Source organism: Pezoporus wallicus, unplaced genomic scaffold, assembly GCF_028554395.1.
Source record: "Pezoporus wallicus isolate ANWC-B61680 ecotype Strahan unplaced genomic scaffold, APGP_CSIRO_Pwel_v1 contig_6789, whole genome shotgun sequence".
Classification (NCBI taxonomy): Eukaryota; Metazoa; Chordata; class Aves; order Psittaciformes; family Psittacidae; genus Pezoporus; species Pezoporus wallicus.
The window spans coordinates 2,300,395-2,326,250 of NW_026637361.1; the positions used below are offsets into that span (position 1 = coordinate 2,300,395).

At 39.5% G+C, this 25,856-nt stretch overlaps 1 protein-coding gene across 23 annotated transcripts in view; it reads right to left on the minus strand.

Moving 5' to 3' along the window:
* The window catches only part of SOX5 (SRY-box transcription factor 5), a 643,908-nt gene that overhangs the window by 133,458 nt on the left and 484,594 nt on the right, over positions 1-25,856 (minus strand). For all 23 annotated transcript variants that reach the window (XM_057405230.1, XM_057405225.1, XM_057405229.1 and 20 more), the window contains 2 exons: positions 13,213-13,385; positions 10,705-10,773 (listed from right to left, as the gene is read on the minus strand). In XM_057405230.1, coding sequence (XP_057261213.1) covers positions 10,705-10,773; positions 13,213-13,385 — 242 coding nt within the window. The remainder of the gene's footprint in view (positions 1-10,704; positions 10,774-13,212; positions 13,386-25,856) is intronic.

The window sequence follows — 25,856 nt, forward strand, 5'->3', positions numbered from 1 at the left end:
CTTAATTCTGTCACTTGTAACTTTCAAATGTCTCACTTCATTACCTAACTAATGTATTACTATGTATACAAAAGTGTACAAAAAAAAGTGTACAGGTGTACAAAAGTATAGAAATCTCATGATTATTTCTGTCCAAATCCATTTAAAATTGAGATTTATGAACAATTTTGTTGAAACTACCCAAGTTTCACCTTTAATTTGCTGAATACAATCAACTATCATCTTTCAAACCGGATAAAAACTATTTTGTGATATGAACATTTTAAAAGTAGTTTCCTCGCTGTGTCAAATGATTATAAACTCCAAGTACTGTGAATTAAATTTGTCCAATTTTACTGTTACTATTACCTTTCATATAAGTCTTCATTTTAGTTTCTAGAATTCTACTATGCTTATCTTGAAAGTTAAACTCTTTCATTTACCTTCTAGATACAAGAAACTGACGTATATTTCTTAGCCTTTTCAAAGCATACTTAAACCAATTTGAACAAAAATCTGAACTGTTTCCTTGCAATTATTTTCCTATTACACATTTTATTCAACTTTCGCATGTGGAAGTTGAACTTAAATGTATACTACATGCAGTATGCAAAATAAAGGCAGCTGGCCTGAAACCTGTAACTCTCCAGTTCCTCTTTGCTCAACAGAAACTTCCAAGACACAACTCTACCTTTCCCTGTCTTTCTCCAGACTTCTAAGTCAGGCTTGACCCACACTGCCCCTTCAATCACTACCCTTCAAGGGATTAAACTATTTCATTTACTCTTCTTACAAATATCAAGCACAATTAATTGACCTACACTTTAATTTACACAATATAATTCAGTAAGAGATAAGCAACAGAACAAAAATGAAACTGTTTCACTTGGCCTCTTGCATGATATTACCATCAATGGTGAGCTCATCTTGCCTCCTAAACTATGGAGGGTAAGGCATCATCAGCTTTCGGATGCCAGATGTCTGAGGAAAATCCAAGGTGGTGAAGACACTGGTGTTGATTCAGTAGGTGGAACCATACTTTTCCCTCTGAATCATTTTTAGCCATTATTCCAGCAGTGTTTGAAGTAGTCTATTTTGAATGAGCCATCAAAATGAAGTCGTGACCACTTATGATGGCAAGAGATGAATCAGAAAAGAAAGTCATTGCCAGTAGAAATTAAATGATCCCCGAAATTCTCTCTCTTGATACAGGTATGGGTGCTGGTGGCAATTCTGGAATGCCAGTGCCAAATATAACCTGTACTTCAAATATAGATGTTTTGGTTAGAAAAATAACCATTTTAGAACAAGATGGACAGAATTTAATGCCCAGATGCAGTGCTCAGGATCCTAGCAAAAGATAATGGTCCCTATACAGTAACACTCCCAATGATGCTAGGATAAGAGGTACAAACCTGACAGCAGTTTTTTGAAGTACTACTAGTGGACACAGATTAACATTATGCATCTCCTGTCCAAATTCCAGTTTGAGAAATTATACACTACTTGCTTCTATCTCCTTGTTCTCCCATTTTAGGTGAAGCCCCACACCACGTCGCAGCTCTGAGTATGTGTGCTTGTATTTCTACACAATGTCTGCAGGGAGAACTCTACCAGGTTAACTCCCGTGATGCTTGCTAAGGCAGCCTGAAATATTACCACTGACAGTGGAACAACCCAACCTGCACTGGCTGTTACTGGTATCATTAGAGAGTCAGTACACAAAAATGCACCCTCACACCTCAGATCCTGCAGGTCAGAATCTCCTAATGTAAGTATCACTAAATAGTATCACCAACAAACACGTACCAAAAAAAAAAGTTCCATCTTCTATTCATGCTACATTTCACTACAAAGCACAACTCCTACATAACCTTAAAAAGCATTTTGTGAGTTTAGTTAAAGCCAGGCAATCCCACACATATTCCATAATACTGAAAAAAGAAATAAATGATATCCAAATTTGGCTTAAGAGTTTCATTCTCTTTGGAATCCTTCAGGATGTCACATGCTACATAACCCAAGTATTACCTGGTCAACAGAGATGAAAACCCCCAAATTCAGAGAAATCACCAGACTGATACAGTTATGAATTTTTGATTCATTTATTTTTCTGGAAGGTAAGACCCCACAATAAATGCTCTCAAATTATGCAGCTATCTGAGTCATTTTGCAACTGGTGACCCTTATAATGATGTTCTCATTTTCAGAGCCAATGCGATGCCACACAGTGATTTGTCTGTTAAATTGAATCTTTGCCTCTAGATAGATAGATAGATATAAAGTTTATTTTGAAATGTCTCCTAGTGCCTCTGAGTCTGACTGATGTGAGATGTTATTTTGAACATGCCAAAGCATCTGAACGGCTCCAGTCCTTTCTTTTCAGCGTGCATTCCTTGATAAGTGGCAAAGCTTCCCACTTATCAGTCACTCAAAGTGACTGTGGCTGTCAGTTGTGTACAAAGCGCAATCAGTTTGGAAGCAGAGACACCAGCATTTTTCTTCTCAGCTTGAAGCAAACACGTTTTGACTGCTAGTCATTCAATTTTAAAGCATCTTCAATTAGGGGTGGATGAAGATATAAAGAAAACACATCCTAAACACCTCCACCAGCCAGCAGTAAAAAATTTATTGTTATCTCCTGCTTTACCTTACTGCAGAGGCAGCAGTAGCAGGTTTTTTTTGGCTGCACAACAAAAGTACTCATGACTACACACGCTCCATACAGACAAGAACACAGCCATAAAGAGTTCATATACAGCTTCTCAAGCCATTTACACAACCTACCGTGGTAGCTTCTGCTCCTGTACCTCTGCTGCCTGCTGTGTAAACACCTGCACAGGTACACAAAACGTGTACAGCTCACATGCACACAGGTACACCACCCCACATATTTTGAACAAACACATTCACAAAATGACATATGCACAGTCTATAGCAAATAAAACGCTGAGCAGAACCATTAAAAAGACCATGGAAATAATGACAAGGAGGGAAAAGAAAAGAGAGGGCTGGCAGAAAGGAGGAGTTGATGTGGGAAAGGGTGGGCATCTGTGTAAGGTAGATTGCTCGGTACCGCAGTGTCACGGAGCTGGAAGTAGCCAAAGTTGTGGGGTGCCTCAGAGAGATGCATAAATTGGAGAGGGGATCTGAAGACAAAAGTCAAGACAGGGCCCTGGAATGCAAGTTCTCTGAGAGGGTGCTTGTGGAGGGCAGAGAGACCCAGGTGAGGCCTTGGAGTACTACGTTGCCAGCTGCGATGACTCTATTTAACTGCTGGCGTTTTTCTTGCAGTCCAAGTTGCTGGATTATTATGTGTGTTTCAGCATTCTGTTTTGGTTTTTTAATAAAAATATGTTTCCTGCCCTCCCTTGTGATTGTGTGAGAGAACTGGAAAATGGGAACACTGAAAGCTCTGTAACAAAAAGGAAATTAAGAAAAGATGCTAAAATTGTGAGAAAAGAGTCATGAAGTTCAAAACAATCTCATAATTTTAGAACATTTGGACTGGTAACACTGGAGAAAGCTTCATTATCAGTAAGTGCTGTTGGAAACATGCAGCTCAGCATAGTCAAAAAAAACCTGATTTATCTCATGAAAACATGCCCTTGCTATCTCAATAAATTCAAGTCATACAAGTCTCAAGCAGATTCTCCTTGTTTGCATTGGTGCAACTACACCAGTCAGCACATTTGGATTGTGTAAGAGTGCCAAGAAAGGCTTGAGATCGTATTACCTGCTCTTTGGAAGTAAAATCATGGTACACTGGTGCAAAGTGTTGCTTTGCACAGAAATAAGTTCAGATAAACACCTCACCAATCTGCAATCTTTTACATAACTTCACTTCTATGGAAGTGTTCAAGGCTAGGCTGGATGTGGAAGGGGGCTTGGAACTAGACAATCTCTAAGGTCCCTTCAACCTAAACCATTCTGTGATTACACAAGAAAAGGAAGCAAAGACCCACAGATTACCCTAAAGAACATATGTCAGACCCTTCAGCCAAATACACGCTATTTACTGAACTTGAGAGGACAGAAAGCAATTAGCTCATCCTGACTGCCAGCCTAGATTTTTCTTTCACTCCTCCCTTTCCCTATTTCCTCCCCCAACCTTGCCTTTTTTTTCTTTTTTTGTGTGCAGTTTGTTTTTTTTGGTTTTTTTTTTCTGGTTGTTTTCTTGAATAATTAATTTCCCAGGGGCTTTTCACTACTCAAGGGACAGGCGAGTTATTCTGATAACTGATACGACATCAGCTGCAGAGCTTTTGTGAGAAACAATTGTTTTGCCTCTTTGCCGGCAACCTCAGTTGTTTGGGAAGAGGTTGCAAAGTCATGGGAAAGGCTGCAGTGTGACTCCTTCTTGGGCCTGTCTCACTGAATCCAGTATGCCCATGTTTATAACTTACAGGAAAACAGCTGCTCCTGACACATGATGAATTTGGACAAAATGTCCCCAGTCTATGAGCCTGTTCAGTTTGACTGCGCAGTCACAGCTTGTCATATCCACACAGGCAAAAACAAAACAAAAAACAAACCATCTCAGTGGATGGAGCCTGTTCTGAAAACATTTTGCAGAGTGAGAAGGAAGATACTTTCTCAGAGTTTTCTACAGAAGAAAGGTCTCATTAAACTCCCACTAATATGAATAAGAGCCTTTTCACTATGTTCAGTGGGAGCTGGATCAGGCCCTCACTTCAACGGCTTTATTGTCTACCAAGGAAACCTTTTGTCCTCACCTCTCTCTGATATGCAAAGAGAACTCTAATTACAGAAGAACTAATACTCTTCTGTTGTGCAATGGCTTGCAAAGGGGTCACAGGACCATGAAGCACTGCTCTCCTGTCACTGAATTCTTAGAAAATCAGAACTCCCAGGGAAAACGGCAATAGAGAAGCAACAGAAATCATCTAAATCTGTAACCAAGCACTTGTGTGGTGGTTGCTCATTTCTACATCTCAAGTGAAGGATTCATCCTCTACAGCCATTTAAAGCCTCCTAGAGAACTCTGGGTTACAGGCATGCAAGAAGCTGTGGACCAGGAAAGAAATGCCACAAGTCCTTGTGCTTGTACTGAGGAGATACCACCAGGGCAAGGATTAAGGGTAAGGACCTCTACCCTCCTTATTATTCACAGAGAGTATCCCAAGTACTTAGCTTACATAGTGGCATGCTGGAGTTTGCTTTCCAGCAGGAGACAGAAAACGAAAGGATGAGCTGTGTTGGAAGTATTGGAGTGCAAACGTGCAGGGGCAGGGAACAAATCTTCATATTTCTTTATGTACAGTCAAATGGTCAGTGACTTCTCGCAACAAGAAACTGGCACTTTTTACAACTAAGCTTCATCTGAAATAGGTCAATCAAAATCTCAATGTTTTCTCAAAGAGAACACGAACAGGCCAAAACATCATTCAGCCAGTTACAGATAACAGATGATTGCTCACCTGAGGAGTTCAAAAGCAACAACAAATCTAAATAACAACAACAAAAATTATCACCATAGATGACTATGCTGGTAAATTATGATACCTAAAGCACTGTGGGAGCAGGTCTCTTTACCAGTGTTTTGGAAGACTGGAATCAACCCAGAGCCTCTTGGTGCTTGGAAAGTTTTAACAATAACAACTGTATCATTTCAAAACTTTACACGCTAAGCTTAAGAAATATTTTTCTGAACTTCTGCCGTAACTCAGAAACCAAATCCCTCTTTCCTCCCTAAAAATACAGCTAGATTTTGAAAAAAAACAGATCTGGCTACAAAAAGGACCAACCGTCCTGCAGGAAATTCCAAGTGTTCAAGATTTTATTACATTCCAAATTGGAACAACACCTTAAACCTCAGAACTTAATGAGAATGGGAATATTCTGATTTGGGAACATAGTCGTGTAGCCAGGCCTCTCCATCTACCAACACAACTCATGTGGAAAGGGACACAGCCAGCTGACAGAGGGTGGGGAGGATGGTAACCTGTATCCAGGCTCACAAAGGAAAGTCTGATTTGGAGCCAGGAGGACACCTAGAGCAGCTGAGGGATTTAGGAAAGCCAGGAAGCCTGTATTCCAAAGGGGCATGGAGGCTGCAGAGCCATGATGCCCACACTGCCTACCAGACAAAAGGGTCTGCAAAGCTTGAAGCCAGAGGCCACCATAAGCTTTTCACCTGGAAGCAGGACCTGCTAAGGTCCCACCAGGCTCTGAAGCTGCCTCTACCATCAAGCCAGGCACCAGGCAGAAGTCAGATCCCATCTGGCAGCGGGAGGAGTTGAGCGGCATGACTCTTTAGCTTTGCATGAGAACTTAGTCAGGATCCTCTTGTTCTTCAGAGGTCCAAACTTTCTTACAGAAAAGGTGTCCTGCTAGAACACGTGCTGACAAGTCTCTAGCTCTGAAGAAGAAAGAAACCCCTCTATTAAAACATACAGAATCATCAAATGGTTGCTGCCTGGCAGGAACTGCTCTTAATTCCAGTATTTGTGCTAAGTACATCACTCAGAAATGAATACAAATTAGTAACCAAGTACAGGCAGTATTAAACTAGAAAGTCAAAAGAAACTAAGACCCAAATGTTAGAGACATTGTAAAGCAGTGCTGTTGCTTCTTGCTGCTTTGAGATCTTAGTTTTACATTACTGGCAACCTGAAGTGTTCCAAGATCTTGAGCTGGGCTCTCCAAAAAAAATTTTGACTAAAAATCAGAACAGTTTAAAAAACAACATTTGGCCTCTGTTTTGTTTGCCTTCTAATTTTGGAACTTGTAGTGCTCATGGTTTCAGATTTGCCTGGAAATATGAGAGCTGGAAGTTTACATTTTGAAGAAATGAAAGCTGGCATTTTTGTCATCACATGACTCCAAGAGCTGGGGCTTGAGAGAAAAACATAAAACATTGTCAGGCTTTCTACAAAATTGTGAGATTAGCAGCATTGGTTTTATCACAATTTAGGCTGCAAGGTTGACCTATTTTATCAACAGTGCCCTGCTGAATATGAATTGCTTTATGAATTTTAACAACCATATTTCATTTTAAATATAGTTCCATTAAAGTGACATTTGTCACTGAGCTTCAAAGCGAACTATTCAATCATCAACCTGGGCTAAACTTTTTGTCTGAGCAAGTGGAAGTTGTAAACTACACCAACTTTGCATCCCAGAGACACTCCTCAAGGCAGAACACCTCATATGCTCATTGCCTGTCCTGGGGACTATCTCAGCATCAAGAAAAAGGAGCATCTAGCCTTCAAGTTTCTTTTGCTCTCTGTCCAACCAACGTGACAGCTACAGAGCCCCAGACTTCACCATGTTATAGAGCAAAGACACTAGGAAGTAGTGTATGGCCTCACAAAAGATGAGGAGGTCACCATGAGATCTCCCTTGAGGCCCTGAAGGGCAGAACTAGATTTAGCCCAAGAACTTGCTGAGCTGCACTTGGTGTCTGCACGCTCTTTCCTCAGCCTGTTTCACAGCTGCAGATCACTACGGAGCTGTTCTGAAACACAACCTGAGATCTTCAAGGCTGTTGATGCACTAGAGTTGACAGAACACGCATTTCTTTCATTTCTGGTAAAATAGCAAGTCTGAAGTTTGCAAAGGAGAAGAGCCCAAATACTCAGCAGGCAGAAATGGTTAAAGTGAAAACCTTTTCAGTAACATACATACAAAGATTAAGCAGAACAGAAAGCATGTGCATGGGAGGGTGCATTCCAAAGTGGCATAAAATAACATGGAGGGAGGTTTAGTTAATTATTCAAAGAAACTCAAACCTCTTCACAAATTAGGTCTAGAATATCCTGAAAAGCAGAAAAATTATAAACATTTCCCAAAACACAAAATCCTATCTAGATCACATTTTAGCATTTTGAGGTCATACAGATTCTTTAATCTAATCTGCAACTCTTCTCCAGTTTAGTATTATCTCCTTGCTTAACTCTCTATATGAAGCCAAGCTGTTTGTCTTCTGCATTAGTGACATCTCCTTCCTGTTAATTCAGAAAAGATGGACTTGAAATGCCTATTAGAGATTCAAGCGCCAGGTACATTTTTCTAAGCTCAAGTAGCTAACACATCTTTCTTCAGCATCACAGAAGTGGCTAGTTTAATTGAGCTGTAGTTATACTCTGCATTTGCAGTCCTCTAAGGGGGAAAAACATGTCACAGCCTCTCCCTGCTTATGCATTGTGTGTCTATCAGTGACTGTATACTGGGGTAAGGAGAGAAGGAACTGTTTCCAAGTTAGCACACTTAGAAAAAGGAGTCATAAATCATGGGGTCAGTCAGGTTGTGCTTTTTTTTAACCTTAGGGTATTATGTTTTCAATACAATATTTCAATAGCTTTTTTCTGCGTAATAATTTATCTGGAATTACGGCAACTCTTGCAAGCTTAGAAAAAATTGGCTCAAGTAAAATGAATCCTTTGCCATAAATAGGTTGTGTTCATAACTGCAGCCTAATCATTCAGTTGCACGTAAGTCAAATAGTTATCCAGACTTTGTAGGAATATTTCCCTGTCAATAAATCTAATGCTATTTAAAAACTCTGAGCCAATGTGACAGAAGCCTGTTAGATTAATTAGGGCAAGGTCATAAAAGCTGAACTCACATCTACATTCATGTCAGTTTTGTTCCACCTACCATAACCTGATTGTAAACTCACAGACTGTTTTAAACATGGGCATGTTAAGGTGACTTCATTGTCTTCATTTGTATACAAAGGAAGATTTCTTCAGGAATTGTTTCTTCTAACAGTCAACTAAGCACGCGATTGCTTAGTTGAAGAAACGTTTTGCTTTGTATTCACTGTCAATAAGGATTTTCTTAGTTTTAAACCTTTTTTCCTGTCAGTGACTTCACAGTGATTGGACTACATTCAGGGTTTGTGAAACTTCAGGACCATGCAGACCACAGAACTGTCAATAGGCAGGCAGTAAAATCAGAATCTCCCCACAAACTGATCATCTCTGTGGGAGTGAGAGGACGGTATTGTCTCTCTGCCTGTTCAATTCTTGACCTTTACCATGTGACTATCCAAAAGGAGGGTGTCCCAAATCTGATGGGTTTTGTGTGAAGTGGACCCTGTAGGTGAAATTCTGACCTTAGCAGGGTCAGTATTTCATTCAAAATCCCTTGAGACAGATCTCCAAATCATTTCTTAGGTTTGCAGCTTGTATCAGATGGTAGCTAGCTGACTTTCATTTACTACTGACTCAGGTCAAACTTGGACCAGGGATCAAGAGATGAAAGGCTTTATGCCTCATTATCAATAATCAGTGTTCTCTACTACCCTAAAAACGACATACTTCATTCTTATCTACAAGGCCTTAAAACTTAAAAGGGTTGGGGTCAAATTATGTTACTTCCATTTATTTTCATTCACTACTTATGAAAAAACTTCCTCTCTCACCACCACAGCTAAATGCTAAAAATATAAATACTTTCCTTGATATTGCAGAGGTTCTATTATCGTTTTTCTTTTAAGGTCTTATTACACATACAGCAAGAAAAAAATCCTTCCCATATACAAATTTAAAGAATAAAATCCTACAAAAAACAACCCCCCAAAAAACACCCAGAGGCCAAGACTAAGCCAGGCTTTATCCATCTCAAAATTATTTTCAGTAAAGCACATCTTGTATAGAAGTTGCCTTACAACAGAAGGGTGGAGCTTCCCCAGAAGTTTTCCATAGTTACGCAAGTCCTGATACTGACAGAATATCCTCCGAAACTATAAAGGAGGTTTTTCTTCTAGCATGAAGCCATACAACTCCTCTGATTTTGCTGGAATTAAGTTTTCTTAGATGAGTTATAGGTATTTAGGAGATTAATTCTGAAACACTAAAGAGCTGGTCTGGAAAGAAAATCTGCTGTTACTGAACTAACAGAACATAGCATCCACTTCCACAGCAACTTGCACTGCTCTACACATAACTGCATACTTAAACAGACAGAGATTTCACCATGATTCTAGATACCTGTGAAATGTCAAATCCCTCCTTTGTTATTCTGTGAAACCTTCACGGGCAAACTAATCTGCATTATTCCCCAAGCAGGGGCATGCATATATACACATGGAAGAAAAGTGATGAAAACAGTCAATGGCATGAAAGAAACTTCTGAATAATTTAAGGCAAAAAGAGGTTAAATCAAGTTTACTAGTTATGCTGGGTTAACAACTTTTTTCTACGACTAGGAATAAACCTGCAGATATCTAGGACCTACACAGTTGTTCTCCTAAACCTAAGCAACATTTTGACCAGTTTCTCATTTAGGCAATACTTCACCCAAAGACCTGAAAATTTCCAGACTTTCAACACCTGGGGCAGCAGGAAGGAGGTGCACTTGATTACAGATCACTGAAGAGAACTGCTTCCACAAAACTTCAAGGAAGAGTCATAGGAGACCCATTCCAATCCAACTCTTTCTGGCAACACTTTTGCCACTCCTGAGTCTATAGCTGAAAGAGGATTTGGTCCTGCAAACCCTTGCTCACATGGCCAGTTCCCCTCACATCTGGGTCCTGATCCTACAGGAGCTGTGTTATCATGATATGCCTTCCAAGAAACTGACCTTTTTTGCTTAATGACAGATAACATCTTTGTGTGTTTCCACAAGTAAGATGTGAGCCATCTGCAGAGATTCTTAAAGAAACTATGACAATAATGGCTGAGGGAAAGCGTGGGGAAATGAAAGGAGAAAAAGAGATATAAGAGGGGCATGGGTGGAAACGCGGTCTCTGACCTGGATCTGTTGCTGAAGAAGGTTAATTTTGTGTTGCTGCTGCAGGAGCTGCTGCTGCTGTCTTGCGATCTGTGAAGAAATTGCACAGAAGATATGTGAGATATGTATCATCATTCCTGGAGTCGGTACATAGGAAACTTCCACTCTGGCTCTTTAAAATGCTCTATTAAGCTAAGAAACCTTTGAGTGTGGGTAACAGCAGCCTGGACAGCTGTTGAAGCAAGGGGCTTATGTTCAGGAACAATTCATAGCTAATACTAGTGTGAAAGGAAATCTTTTGGAAAATGTTGTGCTGGATAGCGAGAGAGACTGATGCAAAAATGTCCTCTCTCACTATCTGAAATGGTACTGCTAAAATCCCCCAAAAGTGAGCACTGATTTGCTCCAATTTGCTGGAGAAAGAACAATGATGGCAGAGAAAATGGAAAATAGTAGGAAAAGACAGGAAAGGCAAAGTAAGTTGGATGGACAGCAATATCCTTTTTATGTTTGGCATCACTTATTCAAAAAATAAAAAAAGCAAAGAAAAAAAGGAAATCTGACATTCAGGAGGAAAGTGTTAGTGTGTGTATTTCCTTCACGCAGAAACACACAAAGAGACTGGGTTTGGGACACAAGGAACTGTGTTTTGGGAAAATCGCTAAAAGGGAATAAGGAGGCAGTGCAAGGCTACACAGCTCAACACTCAAACTGATTTGCAGAAGCTGATGGAGTCATCATTATGTCTCCTCTCAAAGTCATGTGGGTTTCCCATAAGGACTTCCATCCTTTCACTCCATTGACTAAAAGATTGGGAACCTTACTGTAGATACATTTTATATACAGTAATGGAACCAAATTAAGAGTTCTTAGAGAACTGATGGAGATAAGCCATTATATACCTCAAACTTGAAAAGCAAACTTGAAAAACTTTTGTTTAAGCCATAACAAAGGCTCTGCTCTCACGAACAGCTAGCACAGCAGTACAAACATTAGACTGAGTATTGCTCTTCCCCTGTGGTATGTGTACACATCGCAGGGTCAGATGGGAACTTACACATACTTACTGGGAGGAATTTTGCGCATTCTTCCCCTTAGGTATTTTCTTTCACTGCTATTATTAAACTATTAGCATAACACTCACTCACAGTTAATCTCACATCCAAAAGATTAAATAAGGGTTTTCTTTCTACAGCCTCTCTTTAAGCAAGCAAACATTTTTTTCAATACTTTTCTTTTTTAAAGTTTGGTTATTATAATTTCTATATAACACAGAATTTCTTGAATTAAAAGAAATCCTTCAGGATTTCTAACTGCCTTTTTCCATTCTCTCCATTTTCTTTTTCACTTTCAGATCATCCAGCCATCCTGTAGCAATAGCAACTTTCAAAGGTAGGGCAAGGGAGATAGCTCCTGCAGGATGTCTCTTGTGGAAGAATCTCAGCAGTTCCACCTTCACACCTTCATCTACCTTCTCCATGCAAACAGAAGTGTGACACAAATTCTCTAGTTTAATAGATAAGCCACTTCTCCTGTTCTCCCTATGTGCTATTTCAGGTGTGAAGCCAAAATACACAGTATTTAAGATCAGGTTTTTAAATAATCAAAACCAGGGAAAACCAAGGCTAAAATGTCTGAGTGGATTAAAAACTTCAGACTTGCTTGGTACAACATAACCACTGAAGTATAACAATTACAACAGATTTCAAAGAATTCTGTGAGCTTAATAAAATTCACATAACTGCAATTCTATTATATAAACTCAAATTTCATTACAAGCTGAAATTAAGGGTCAGGCAGACCAAAATGCTTTCAGATAAGAAGTACCAGGATGGACTTTTCACAAAATTTTAAACCAGATGTCTATTCTCTGCTCATGTTGAGGCACAAAAACGGACATTCATTTCTGTTAAAACTTGCATGGCGTAGACTTATAAGAAAAGTTATGTTCTTGTATAAAATGTTATGTATCCATGTATGCACACTGGAACTGTTCACATGTAAAAACATTTGCATTTTCAGTGGAAGGCATTATCTGCAAGAGCTGAAAATCAAGCCTCTTGCATGTAGAAGAAAAAAGTCACACTTGTTCACCGACTTTATATTCTTCCCCCCCACTTTTTTTCCAGAGTTGGCAAAACCAGCATTTCATTTCTCACATTACAATCCAAGTGCTGCATTTTGTTCCTTTTATACCTGTTCAGCATCACTGAATTCAAGCAACACTGAAAGGTTATTCAGGAGGGATAAATTTGCATGCTTATTTGCGCTTATTAAAAAAAAAAAAAAAAAAATTGGAAGAGAAGAGCTCCAAAATGGAAGGTCTATCTTTATAAAACAAAGAGCATCATTTTATATATTGCAAATTAAAGCATTCTTCCAATCAGTTTTTGTTCAAACTTCTTCACCTAAAAAAATAAATGGGAAAAAAAATTTGGGGGGAGAGCAAACTTGATAGTATCAGCCCTAAAAGATAAACTACTGGGAAGAAAATTATTTAAGCTGAAAGCCACTCTAATAATCACTCACCTGTTCTTGCTGCTGCTTAGCCAGCTCCATTTGTTGGCGTTGTTTCTCAATCTGTGATGCAGCCAGTTTCTTCTGTTCATCATGAGCTGCTAGCAGCTGTTCTCGCAAACTGGTCAGCTGATTGATCATACCCATGAGCTGCCTTTCTTTCTCAGCGAGGCTTTCTGGAGTCCCTGGGCATCATATGGTGAAAAGAGAAAAAAAAAAAAAATGGTAAAGAGAAGAGAGGAAATTTAGAGGTAGCCAGGTTTTTATTCTGCAGCTTCACCATGAGCAAAGTTTTATTAGAACCAAAATACAGCAGCATACTGCAAGACACTGTGCATTAAGACCTGTCCCTCTACAGGAAACTGAGGCATGGAGGATAATTCTGTACACAGGCTCTGATCTGGTGCTGCCCTTCAATGCTGCTTTGACCCTTCATCTATTTTTTTTGCCTTTTTATCAGATTACTGGGGGGGGGGGGAATCCTGCCTCTTTTGTAAGAGTTTCAAATTTTAAACATTGTTTACCTTTCATGGGGATCAAAATCAACACTTCCTGCTTTGAAAAGCAATTACACTTTTGTCAGAAACTGATGACAAAGACTCATCAATGCTTTTGATGCCTACAGAAACTGTAAGGTGTGTATTAACATCAATCAAGGGGAAGAAGAGAAGTCTCCCGAGTACAGAGTAACTCTCCCGCTCCCTACGCCCAGCCTTCTCACTGTTACCAGCACAGCACACAACAGCTGTCAGGACGCTCACTACCTGCTATATCATCTACAGCTGCCCTGATTAGGATAAAATTATATAGTATTTGAATTGCCAATAACTACTATGGCTGTTGCTGCCACTGCTGAGTATTTTTAAAGGAAAAAGCCTGGCATAAACATACCAGAAAAACTGAGTTAAACACAACTCATCTCCTCTCTCATTTGTACAATCATTAGATGGTTTTTACAGGAGAGTTCAGCAGACAGAGTAACTGACTACCTCGCTCTCATAATCACTCTGTAAAAAATTCTCCTTCTACCCAGAAGGACAGTGGTTGCAAGGGAAGGGAAGAAAAAATTCCAGGAAAAATCAATGAGCTATGAATCATACACTAGAACAAAAAATGGCACTGTTAGTATATCCAGGATCATTTGATTTTGAATTTATAAAACCAGAAAGTATGTCTAGCAGCTAATCCACAGATACCTCCAGTACCACCACACCCTCTCACATGAGTCAGATCCTATGAAACCCTTTCTAAAAAAGCTTTAGGGAAGGATTCAGGCTGCCAGTGTCTATTCCTCCTCTGAAAATAGCCTGCTTTTGGGACAACCCTGCCACACAAACCTTTCTCTAACACAGGAAGCATTCTTCTGCCAATGTCACCAGTGCTCTCCAAGTGAAAAAAAAAAAGGAAAAAAAAGAGAAAAATTGGCGACCACACTAAACATCTTCCTAGCCAACTATCAGTCAGACATGGAAAAGAGCTACTGGTAATAGCTCATTTAGTCTACCCCCCTGCCAGTGCAGGAATGTTCCCTACAATATATTTACTACAGCTTTCTAGATTGGATTGAAATGTCTGAAATGGTGAATCATCTACTGCTTTCTTTGGAAGACTGTACCATAGCCTTAGAGGTGGCAATGTTAGGGCTCTCTGCTTGATACTTTAATTTAGATTCAATTAATTTCAACCTTGCACTCCCAAGCAACATCCCATTTGCTATTTTAGCCAAGCCCAAGCCCTTAAGTCCATTTATAGACAGCCATATACAAGTGGGAAAACACAAAGAATCAGTATTTTCACATAAAGGAAATGCAACTCAATTAACTTTATATTAAGATGCTAGAGATTTATGTGAAAACGTTCTCACCATATAACAAAGAACTACAACAGAATATTCTCAGATGCAGTATCAAAAATAAAACCTGAGGTACAAGCTGGAAACTTGAGAAACACACTGAAACAGAACTTTAAACCTGTTCTGTTAAAAGCTGTGAGAAAGAATGGAAGATAGTGCTAAAATATTAACACTGCTGAAGAAAACACTTTTAACTTAGATTTTTATTTCAGACATTGGAGACACAGAACTGCTACAAGTAGTGCATTTGCCACCTGGCCATACAATTAACCAAAAATATCTATGCCACTCTTCCATGCTTCCTTTGTTTTTCCCTAGGAAAAAGGGTGAGGTGTTTCCAAGTGGCATAGAAGAATTACTGTAGAAGGCAGTCTCTTCCCTGTCCTGTCTGTGGCTAGCATGGTGGTTCACTGTAATGTTCCCCTAATGAAGACTATCAGTATACTGATACTGGCAGTGTAACATGCTGAGCACACTGAAACATCTGAAAATTAAATATTTACTCAGCAGATATTTTATTCCAAACTTTTAAGAGAACGAGGGGAGTAGGACTTAGAGAAGGTACACACAGGGCTTAGTCCTAAAGTTAGAGTAAGCAAAAAGAAATCACTGTCAAATGAACTGTTCGACAAATACACTGACACACATCAAAGATCTTCAGCCAGTACTGGTTCATCAGTGTCTTTTGAGCTCCTACAGTAGCTTTCAGTTGGGAATCAAAAAGCACTTTGTAAAGTTAAATTAATCCCTACCACACCTTTGAAAGGTGGAAAAATATTTCCATATGTGTAAACTGACAGACAAAGGGGTCACAGAGTTACCGACAGCACCAAAAAAAAGAGATGTTGATATCCAGCCCTGCACTGCAAAGCTCAGGCTGCGCCTCTAAAGAGAGCACAGAATACGCCACCGCCCTGACCGCGACACAGATCACCTGCACGCCCGCGGGGCCACCCGCCTAATGCGGCTCCTTAGCCAGTACCATTTACCGAGAGAGGAGCAAAAACCTTCTTCCCCAGGAAAACAACAGCTTTGTTTGAATTGCAGGAATGAGAGCGAAGGCTGGGTGAACTAAGAGCAAGCGGTCAGGGCAATGAAGCACTGCTGCAGGTGCTGGAGGTCAAGGCACACCACAACTGTGCTGCTTGGGACAAATCTACCAGACTCAGTTTTTAAAGAAAATTTGAGAGGTCCAAAGGGGATGTGCTTTAAATACTAATTTAGTAAGTAGAATCCATAATTCCCTTAGCTTAAAAAAACTGAGTGGAAAGAGTCTGACAAAAGGCAGCCACCTTGCATTGTATTTTGTAAGTAATTTCAGTTTGCTAATAACCCAAAAGGGAGAATTTATCAATGTCAACTTGAAAAAAATATCTGGTGTTGGAGAATAATTTCTGGAAAACATGGCTTAGTAGCTACATTATTTTCATGTGATTAGCCCATCCTTCCAATATTTCAATTCTCTAAGATATCAAGACATCCTTCCAATGATTTCAATTCTTTAAGATACCATTCCTTGCTAACTAAGTACTCGAACAGCCATAATCTCAAGTGGCCTGCACAAAACCAGAGGCAAGAGAGATCAGATGCGTAGGTCTACTGGGAGACAGTGAGTTTTGGGGTAGATTTCCCCTTGCTTTACCCACACAGTTGTATAAGCCCCACTGACAATGAACTACAAATAGATTTGAGGTTTCTTGCAGACAACTGGTGGCTTATAAAAGCATGAAGACTAAAACCAAGTACTTGCATGAGACTATCTTGATCATAATGCAAAGCGTGTGCATTTAGGGTAAGTTTGGTATTTTTTATGTTACCCCTATTACCTAGCACACCTTTTGTTTCATGAAAAAGGCCAACAAAACTGCCATTTCACAGCTGCCATTCATAAGTTACTTAGTTTACATAACAAATGAAGGCCAAATGGTACTGGATGCTATTTATTTAATGGTCAGCTGAGGGCAAGAGCTTGGTCACCACACAAGTACACTCAGTGACAGGAGTTTTTTCCGGTGTACTAAAACAAGCTGCAGTTAGAGCACCAGTTGACATTTTTGTATTCCTTTCTAGGTGCTGTAGATTGTGGGCAGGCAAGGATGGTGGACTTTTGTGCTATTAGCATTATTTTCTCTCTGTTAATCCTCATGAGATCTAAACCTTTATTACCATGTGAAGTGTCTTGGCAGCTAAGAGATTTCCATTTTAAGAATCCTGCAGCTTATAGGGCAAAAAGCATCAGTATTTTAAATAGCTACACCATCAACCTCATAAAGACAGTAGTTTAAATTATGCTACTCAGGAATTAATGAACTATCCATATGACTGCTAAGACTGCTAGAATTTGGGATGGGGTGTAAATCTCAGTGAGTAAAAGCCACCAGCCCCAGCAGCTACCTTCAGCCACTTCACTATTAAACTCACTTAGAGCTTCTTTGAGTAGTACAGAGTTGGGAATGGTTCTGAAGGTGGCCTGTACTCTACATGCACTGTCCGTACAGTTGCAGCATGGCTGGGAGAAAGAACAAGTGCCCATTATTGTAGTGTACAACTTGACAGCAAGCTAGACTGCTTCACACTGGTATTGAGTGAGGAGCAAAAGCGGAGTGGCTTACATTAATGGCTGCCTCAAAAATTACTCTTAATTATCATCAGATCCACAACAAACAGATATTGCACATTTTATGTTTAACAAATCCTTTAACCACCAAGCCACCTGACTTTCAGAAGACTGCTGTAGGTGCTCATGCTGTTTTTTCTATATTCCATCACTGCATCAAAGTATACACTACAGGCTGACATAGTGAATGGCCCAAGAAAAAATGCTTTCCAGATGCATCAGTTTATTCTCCATCACCACAAAAAGAGATTCAGAAAGAAAAAAAAAAAACCAACATGTTTGTGGATGCAACACCCACAGCAGATGGCAATAAAAGAAGACTCAAATTAGTGGCATTCTGTATCGCCAAACCTAAACTTCATCTCAGATCAACACTATCCATAATAGTGTTTAAGTAGTAAAAGAAATTTACTCAAATGTGAAATAAACTATTACACATTCTTAGTTCTGATTCACAGTCTCAGACTGGCAGTGACAGTAACATTTTAATAAACATTAGAATGAAGACACCAATATGACCAAATGACACACTTAAAGTGAGAAAACGAACAGGAGAAACCTTGGCATATCCACCCAAAACAGAACCAAAGCAAAAAAAAAGGCAGAGAAACCGCTTTTGCGATCAAAACAGTAAATACTTTATTATAATTTATTAGACAGAATGAGAATGTAAATGAGAAATTAGGAAAGCCAATATTTTCTTTAACAGGCATTTTAAGCTTTTGCTGCAAATGCTCAAGCAATGAGAGTGTCTGCTTGCAGCCAGCCTACAGATCCACTCGCAGCTGCACGGCACCCAGCGTATTCTGCAAGAGGCAGAGACGTGGTGAGGCTCTGTTCAATCCCTCTGACAGGTCTCAATTAAACTGCTAGGAATGCTACCAACTGGGGTGCTCACGTGCACACTCACGCACACCCAAAAAGGGAAATTTATCCCCCAAGTCAGTTTACTATCAGAGTAATTGCATAAATAACTTTTGAACTGTCAGCATCTGTCTTTCAAAGAAAAAGCAAAGAAAACAATGTGCGAGTACAAAGCCTGGAAGAGACAATAATATTGTTTTACGTCTGTATCATTAACTATGGTTACAAAAGAAGAAAAATCCTCCTGTATCTACAAAGCTTCTAGGGGAAAAAAAATGGAAATAAGAGTATTCTGAAGTTCTCTGTATTCAAATAACATCAAGATATATAATAGCAACTAGAGCATGCAATATAGAGCATTTTTAATTTCAAAGCATTAGCTAGTTGATCTTCTCAAAGACTGTGAGCAGGCAGAAAGGCAGGGGTCTCTGTTACTTTTTTAAAGAGAAAAGAGAGGTGTGAAGTTTTTAGACACTTGCCTAAAGCTATTAACTTTACTCACTGTAAGCTGTTGCTCAAATCACCAGCAGAACTACTTCAGCAAGGCCAAGAATTTCCCCACTGACTTTAGCAGGACACGTGTTAAATACATAATTAAAAGTTTGCTTGACCTAGTTTGGTAACAGGTAAGGTTCTAGACAAAAGAGACCCTATGAATAAAGCAATTATTGATGCCATCCATCTCACCAAGCAACAGAACTATGCCACAATACAGTTTCTGTGCAACTTTGGTGTAACAGTGTGATGAGGTCATAGCTACAACCTATACATCAGCTAAAAACTGAGCCACCTCCAAGCATTTCATGCAGAGGTGTGGTTTTTTTCAGTGTGATTTTTAAGCTAGGGACTTAACAGCTTTGATACAAAACTGAAAAAGAGCTGAGAAGGAGGCTTTTCAAACTGAACAGCCTATTCACTAAACTGACCTCAGCAGAACTAAACTGCTACCAGCATTAACATTACCCTATCCAAAGAATAAATAAAAATATCAGCAGTTAAAAAAGAAAAAAAAAAACCCAAGTATCTTTTCTTGAGGGTTTTATTCTAGTACCTTTTCTTGAGAGCTTCATTCTCATCCCCTTATCAACTGTTTTTCCTTCTCCACTCCCCACCCTGGTTTTAACTTTGCCACATCACAAATCCAAACGCAACATTACTCTGCTCAGTAAGTAAATCAGGAAAGTAAAACAGACAGGTCACCTAGTCATCTACTTAAAAGAAAACTAATCTTTGTCATGCTCCCCCTAAAATATATATATGTATTTATAACATGATACTTTTAAAGAGGAGTATTCTCCCCTTGCCGCACAGCCAGCTGTGCTGCTGACGTCGCCCGAAATCATACACGTGAGGCAATGGGGAGCTGATGTTACATGCCTTCAGGAAACATAGTCTGATAAACAGATCTAACTGGCTGAGGTAAGTTCAGAATTTAAACTCTTATTTCCTCTGTCTTTGAAAAGAAATATCAAATGTTTATGACCAAGTAATGAGTTTATACTTTAAATTATGTACTTGCTGCTATGTATTGGTGGGTGGATTTGGTATGGGCTTGTGCACGTGTGCAAACTCACTTGATGCTTCCCTAATCAATACTTCAGAAAGTGTTTTATTATGGACTGGCACATAGCTTTTCAGGTCAGTAAATCTTAGAGCTGTCAGGACATAAACATCTAAAACGTGGCATTTTTCATTACGTATTTAAGCCAACTTTACTACACAATGACTGCCATCACTTACAACTACCTACCTTACTAAATTAAATTACTTCATCTGATTGATACGAGAAGTCAGCATAATAAAAGAAGACTTTCTGACTGCTTTTTACTCAGCAAGCCAGAGCCACCAGAAAAAGAAACAAGTAAAGAAAAAGCCCAGAATTCAAACTGATTTATGCAATGAATCTTCTCTGACAAATAAAAATCCTTTTTAGAACAGCAAGTGAGCAGGAAATTCCTTATTTCAGTATACGGACAGCCTTAATCATTTAGGTTTCAGCGGAAGGCTTTGCAGAATTAATAAAAACAAATGATGAATAATTACCATCTTTTGCCATTACTACCCTCAAGAACTAATATTCTGTGGGGACAACAACTTAGTGGTCTGCCTGTAACAGACCAGCACATCACTATTTCGCAACACTGGAAAGAAGTTGTCACCAAGCATTCTTTATTTGCTGTCAGTAGACTGCAAATAAAGCTTGGTATTCAACCTGGTTAGTAACTTATTGTCAAGGTTACAAAAGGAATAGACAGTATTTTTATTGGGACTAGTTCTCAGAGGTTATTCATTGTTTTACTGTCTAGACAACAAGCTAGAACTAGGCTAGAGAAACAGCATTGCTGCTGGAATTTCATGCAGCAGCAGGAAAAACAGTAAAAAATATGTTCGTGTAAGTGTATTTGTTTTGCTTTGACAAACTGGTAGTTGTAGCTCAGCAACATTCATCTCTATCAGCACATCTTTCAAGTACTCTTAGTACAAAGAGTAACTGCTTTAGGTCCCTTTTGTAATCCAATCCAATGGTCAATTTTAAAATATAGTCGTTTCACCTCCTATGTTCAAACAAAGTAAAGCCACTGGTATTTGCTACTTTGATTAGTTCAATTTTATTCCATTTTTCCTATTAATAATCATTTCCTAAAAATAAAAGTTGCTAATATTGAACCTGTGTTTTTTGTCTGATTAGGTACCTTTGTGTAAAAAAAAAAAAAAATAAATCCAAAACAGCCCAAATTTCCTGCTTTGCCATAAATTCTTTTTTTTTTTTTTTTGCATTTTTGATGCTTTAAAAAAGATTCCTCCAACCCCCCTTCCATTACCTTCAACTAACCTCCCGTTCTAGGGTCAAATGGAAGCAGCTCCATCCAGCCAAAATCTCCATTTCAGGCTTTCATTTGGCCTGAAGGAAGTTCTGTGTTGATGTGGCTCAATTGGCACTGTCTACTTCTCTGCAGACTGAGAGTATCACATTGCATTATGATCAACCTCCACTATTTATTTGGCAGCTGCCAAATTTCCTCTCAAAACTTAGGTTTCCCTGTGCGCCACTGGGAAGGCTCCCCTCCCCCCACTTTTGAAATATTAACAAAGGACTAAAGCTCACTGTCAGCAATTTGCTACTATTAAACACCCCCAAAAATAAACAGAGAAGATGATACTAAGTAGATTGAAATAAATATTGAATTTATCACAGTCAGAAGCTGACAACCAGACATATCTTACCTCCTTCACTTATGACTCTCACCCTCCTTCTCTCCGCACTCCAAATACAATACTACCCACAAAAAATAATGCAAAACATCCACATCTGACACAAGTTTGCAAACATTTTTCAACCATTAATTTGCAAATGCAAAATTCACACAGCTTGTAAGAAAGTGTGCAGCTTTCACACATCTCCTGGGGATCTGTGCTGTATTAGTCAAAGGTTTAAACCCAGTGTATTCCCCATGAATAATCTCTCTCCCTTTCCCCCTCCTTCCTCCTGTCCACATCTAAATGCAGAATCCCCAGCTTTCTTCTCTTCAGTTTACAGATTATGTGATCCAAAGTGTCACTCACTGGATTACTGCACATAACCTGAGCACTACCCGAAGCTTACTTGTCTTCAACTTGTCCAGCATTACTTAAATGGAATTATCCGTCACAATCCATATACCGAATCTGCATAGCCCACTTATCTCAAGATTCTGTGTGTCACCTACCAGATTATCCATTTTAATCCATACATTGAATCAACACAACATATGTCTTTAATTCATGGGCTCTGATGAGCTATAGTATCGCTGAATGGATTATTGCTCTTTATCCATTATTGGCAGTTGTAAGACTGTTCACTGCCTACTCTCTCATGCCCCATCTTCTGAGCATAGAAGCAAAATCAGTTTTCAGCAAACACAGCTTTATCGCACATCAAACACAGCTTGATATAATACCTGCAGTGATACTTCACATAACTTGGAACCCAGTTTCTTCCACACAACAAATGTGTGTGTTACTATGCATTAAAGATTAGAATTGGTAGGCTAATCTTGCTTTCAATTACATTCATAAATCACTGGTTGCTCCAGAACAGTCTTTGGAGTCACCTAGATTTAAGTGGATACAACACAGAGCTGATTTTACCCTAATGAGGATCCCTTTCACGGTAAGTGCAGAAAACTGTTCACCTCAGTTGTTTACGAACTAACCTGTACAATAGGAAAGGATTTTCAAACAACAACAAAAAAAAAAATCAGGTTCAGGCTTGCCTGGTCTTTCTTGACAGACTCAGGCACAATCGCTATTAACAATGCTTTCACTTCAACAGAAAACCACCTCAGACAGATTGGAAACAAAAGTCAGTTTAGCCTTTTGTTTCACACACCTATTCAAAATTAGCTGAGTGGAGAACATATAAAATACGTGTTATTGTTTCTTGACAACTCCTGATAAGCAAGAGATGGACAAGATTAGTAGAAAGGCTTTGTGTACACAGGGCAGGTTTTAAAAAGCATTCTCATAATGGTTAAAGCTGCCTTACTCACATCGGCGCTAGCTAGACTGTGCACCTCATAGTGCACCTGGGGGGCCAGAACCATTCTGTGAAGTCTGCTCAGAGGAGGCCCAACCCCAGTGTAAGAGAAGTTTCGTGTTAATTTTCCAAGTATAGGGATGGACACAGTCACTGAAGAGTATGGAAACAGGCTTCTTACACCTTTTCCTATCCATGGCCTGCCCTACACGCTGCATCTGCTGCAGTCGGTAACATTGCTTTGGAGGAAAGCAACCACTTTCACCCTGTGATGCATACGTATCAGGCAGCTATGCTGAAAGCAGAAAGGGGGTTCTCTCTGCTCCACTGAATCCCATAAACTGCATTATCCATGAATAATCCAGAGGCCTTTTGAGCCCTGTTCTTGAATATGACAGATATAAGTAAGTTTGAACAGGCTTTAACCAATTCAATACACAGTTTTACAGCTTTATTTTAAAATATTTCTATTTGAAGGCACGTTTTGGGGGGTTTATTATAGACTGACTTGTTCTGAACTGAGTAAAAATTCCATAGATTTAAAACCAAAATTTCTTAAGAAATCTCCAGTGCCAAACTTGTTTTATTTATTTAGCCCCAGGCTACCTCTCTAAATAAAACAGAGGCCTTTGACCTAAACTTTCTACAGCTATGAAAGGATTTAGAATTTGTCCGATTTTAAATGTAAGAGTATTCCTTTGCACTACCTTTCAGTCCAGCCCTGGAATGAAATATAGATCCTGGTAACTGTGATTCTGAAGCTTGCACCTAGGCCTCTGCAGATACTCGGTAATGGTTCTCCCATTTTACAGACATGCAAATGAAGAATGGGAGGCTTAAAGTAGCTGCCCAAAGTAACAAAGCCACTAAAAGGAACAACTGAATACAAACCATAGGAGTCTGGTTACTTCCAGCCATTCACTAACTCACCTCTTTAATAAAATATTACTGCTCTCTAATTTAAAGGAAACAACACTAACAGAAAATAAGGTCTTCCACTCCATCTCCCTTTCTTTTAATCTCTCCCCTAGAATAAACTCAGTAACACAAACCTGGGCACTAACAATACGTAGCCTAGTGCAGAGACTTTAGCACATGACGGACTAAAACTCCCCCAGATCTAATGCAAAACACAATGAAGTTTTGAACGGTTAAATGGAAAAAACGATTCAGTGCATAAGACAGTTGGGCAGCACAGCTTCTAGTGCTGTCCACATTCCGGGGGTATTAATAAGACACTACTTGTGCGGGGTTTCCAAATATCACTAACAGAGAAATGGGAGAGGAAGGGGTAAATGCAGCTGCCAGGCCAAATATAGAGGCAAGTTAATTAAAAAATCACAACTGGAAAACTTAATAAATCCACATTCCTACAGAAGAACAAAAACCATTTTCTAGCATAATATATGTGTGTTTGTACATGCATTTGCGAGTATAAAGCAGCTCAACTTGCACACCTTTCATGCTGCCTCACTAAATACAGCTGCAATACAGCTGAGCCATTGTTTGTTGGCTGCTCATGGCTGGCGGTGCCATGAAAACCGCATTCCTGGGCACTAAATAATCAGCCTGCCTGACCCCCCAAGAACCTGTAAGTCAAATTCATTTACCCCCAGAGGGCAATGCTCTATTGTATCCTCCCTCCTTTCTAGCCACCTAGGAACAATGGACAATAATTGCAACTGTCACGGCAGTCAGTAGGAAAAATAAACCAGTGCCTGTTTTCACAGCTTACTGCCAAACCTGATCCAAACACCTAATAACCATGCCCCCGACCACAGAACCACAGTTGCACTAAAAAGCCTCAGATGTGAGGCTTTTCAACAGAGCTGCAGAACAATAACTCGACTTGTGTTCAAAATATGAAGCTAAAACCCAAAAAATTAAAGCAAAGAAAACTCTTCTTTGAGGCTGTACTGTTGCTCCCCATCCTCCCCCTGGGCAAGACTGAAAGGACTGTTGAATTTCTTTCGTTCTAGCTTATAGCTGCTGCTGCTGCTTTCAAGTTTAGCTTGTGAAAGGGAAAGAGAGGGAGGGAGAAAAAAAGATTGCCCTCCAACAGAACAAGATCATAGGGACTGGGAACAGACTGCCTCCTCAGAGCAGCTTTACTGAGTCCAAAGGCAGAGGAGAATCATTGGAGTCTTTCTACAGGCTCTGGCATATCAAGAGTTAAAGAGGCTCCAGACAACACAGAAGACCTGTTGAACTACACACCCAAAAGTGGGTATGAAAGCTGCCTGTATACTTTTGGCCTGAAACATCTTAAAGATTCATCAGTTCATGGCAGACAATGATGGTATTTTAAAACAATAAGCTTGTCAAAACCAGAACTCAGAGATAAGCCCAGTGGCTACCCTACCTCCTTATGGCCTGTTCCTTTATGTGCTTGGAGCAAGCGTGCTCAGTGGGAAGAAAGAACCCAAGGTTTTGCCCTCTGTTATGTAATAATAGTAATAATAGTATTTCAGCCTATTCGGGGCCAAAGCACTACATTCTGTTATAAAGTTATTCTACATATGTAATGAATATATATTTTTGAATTACAGCCTCTTAGGGAGAAGCAAGAGGAAGCAAGTGACATACTTTCCTACTTGTGTAAGTCTGGACTAGTGCAAGCTAATGCTAGTGGCTTATCGGTGATAAGTGGGAAGGCATGTCTAATCAAAATACTACTATCTTCGCACATGTAGCAATACACTAACCTCTGAGAGCATGTCATGTATACTTTACTGAATAATGCCTACCTTTTGTACAGAAGGGCCTTAAACCTTGTCAGGGACAAGGCTTGGGAGCCTCACTAAATG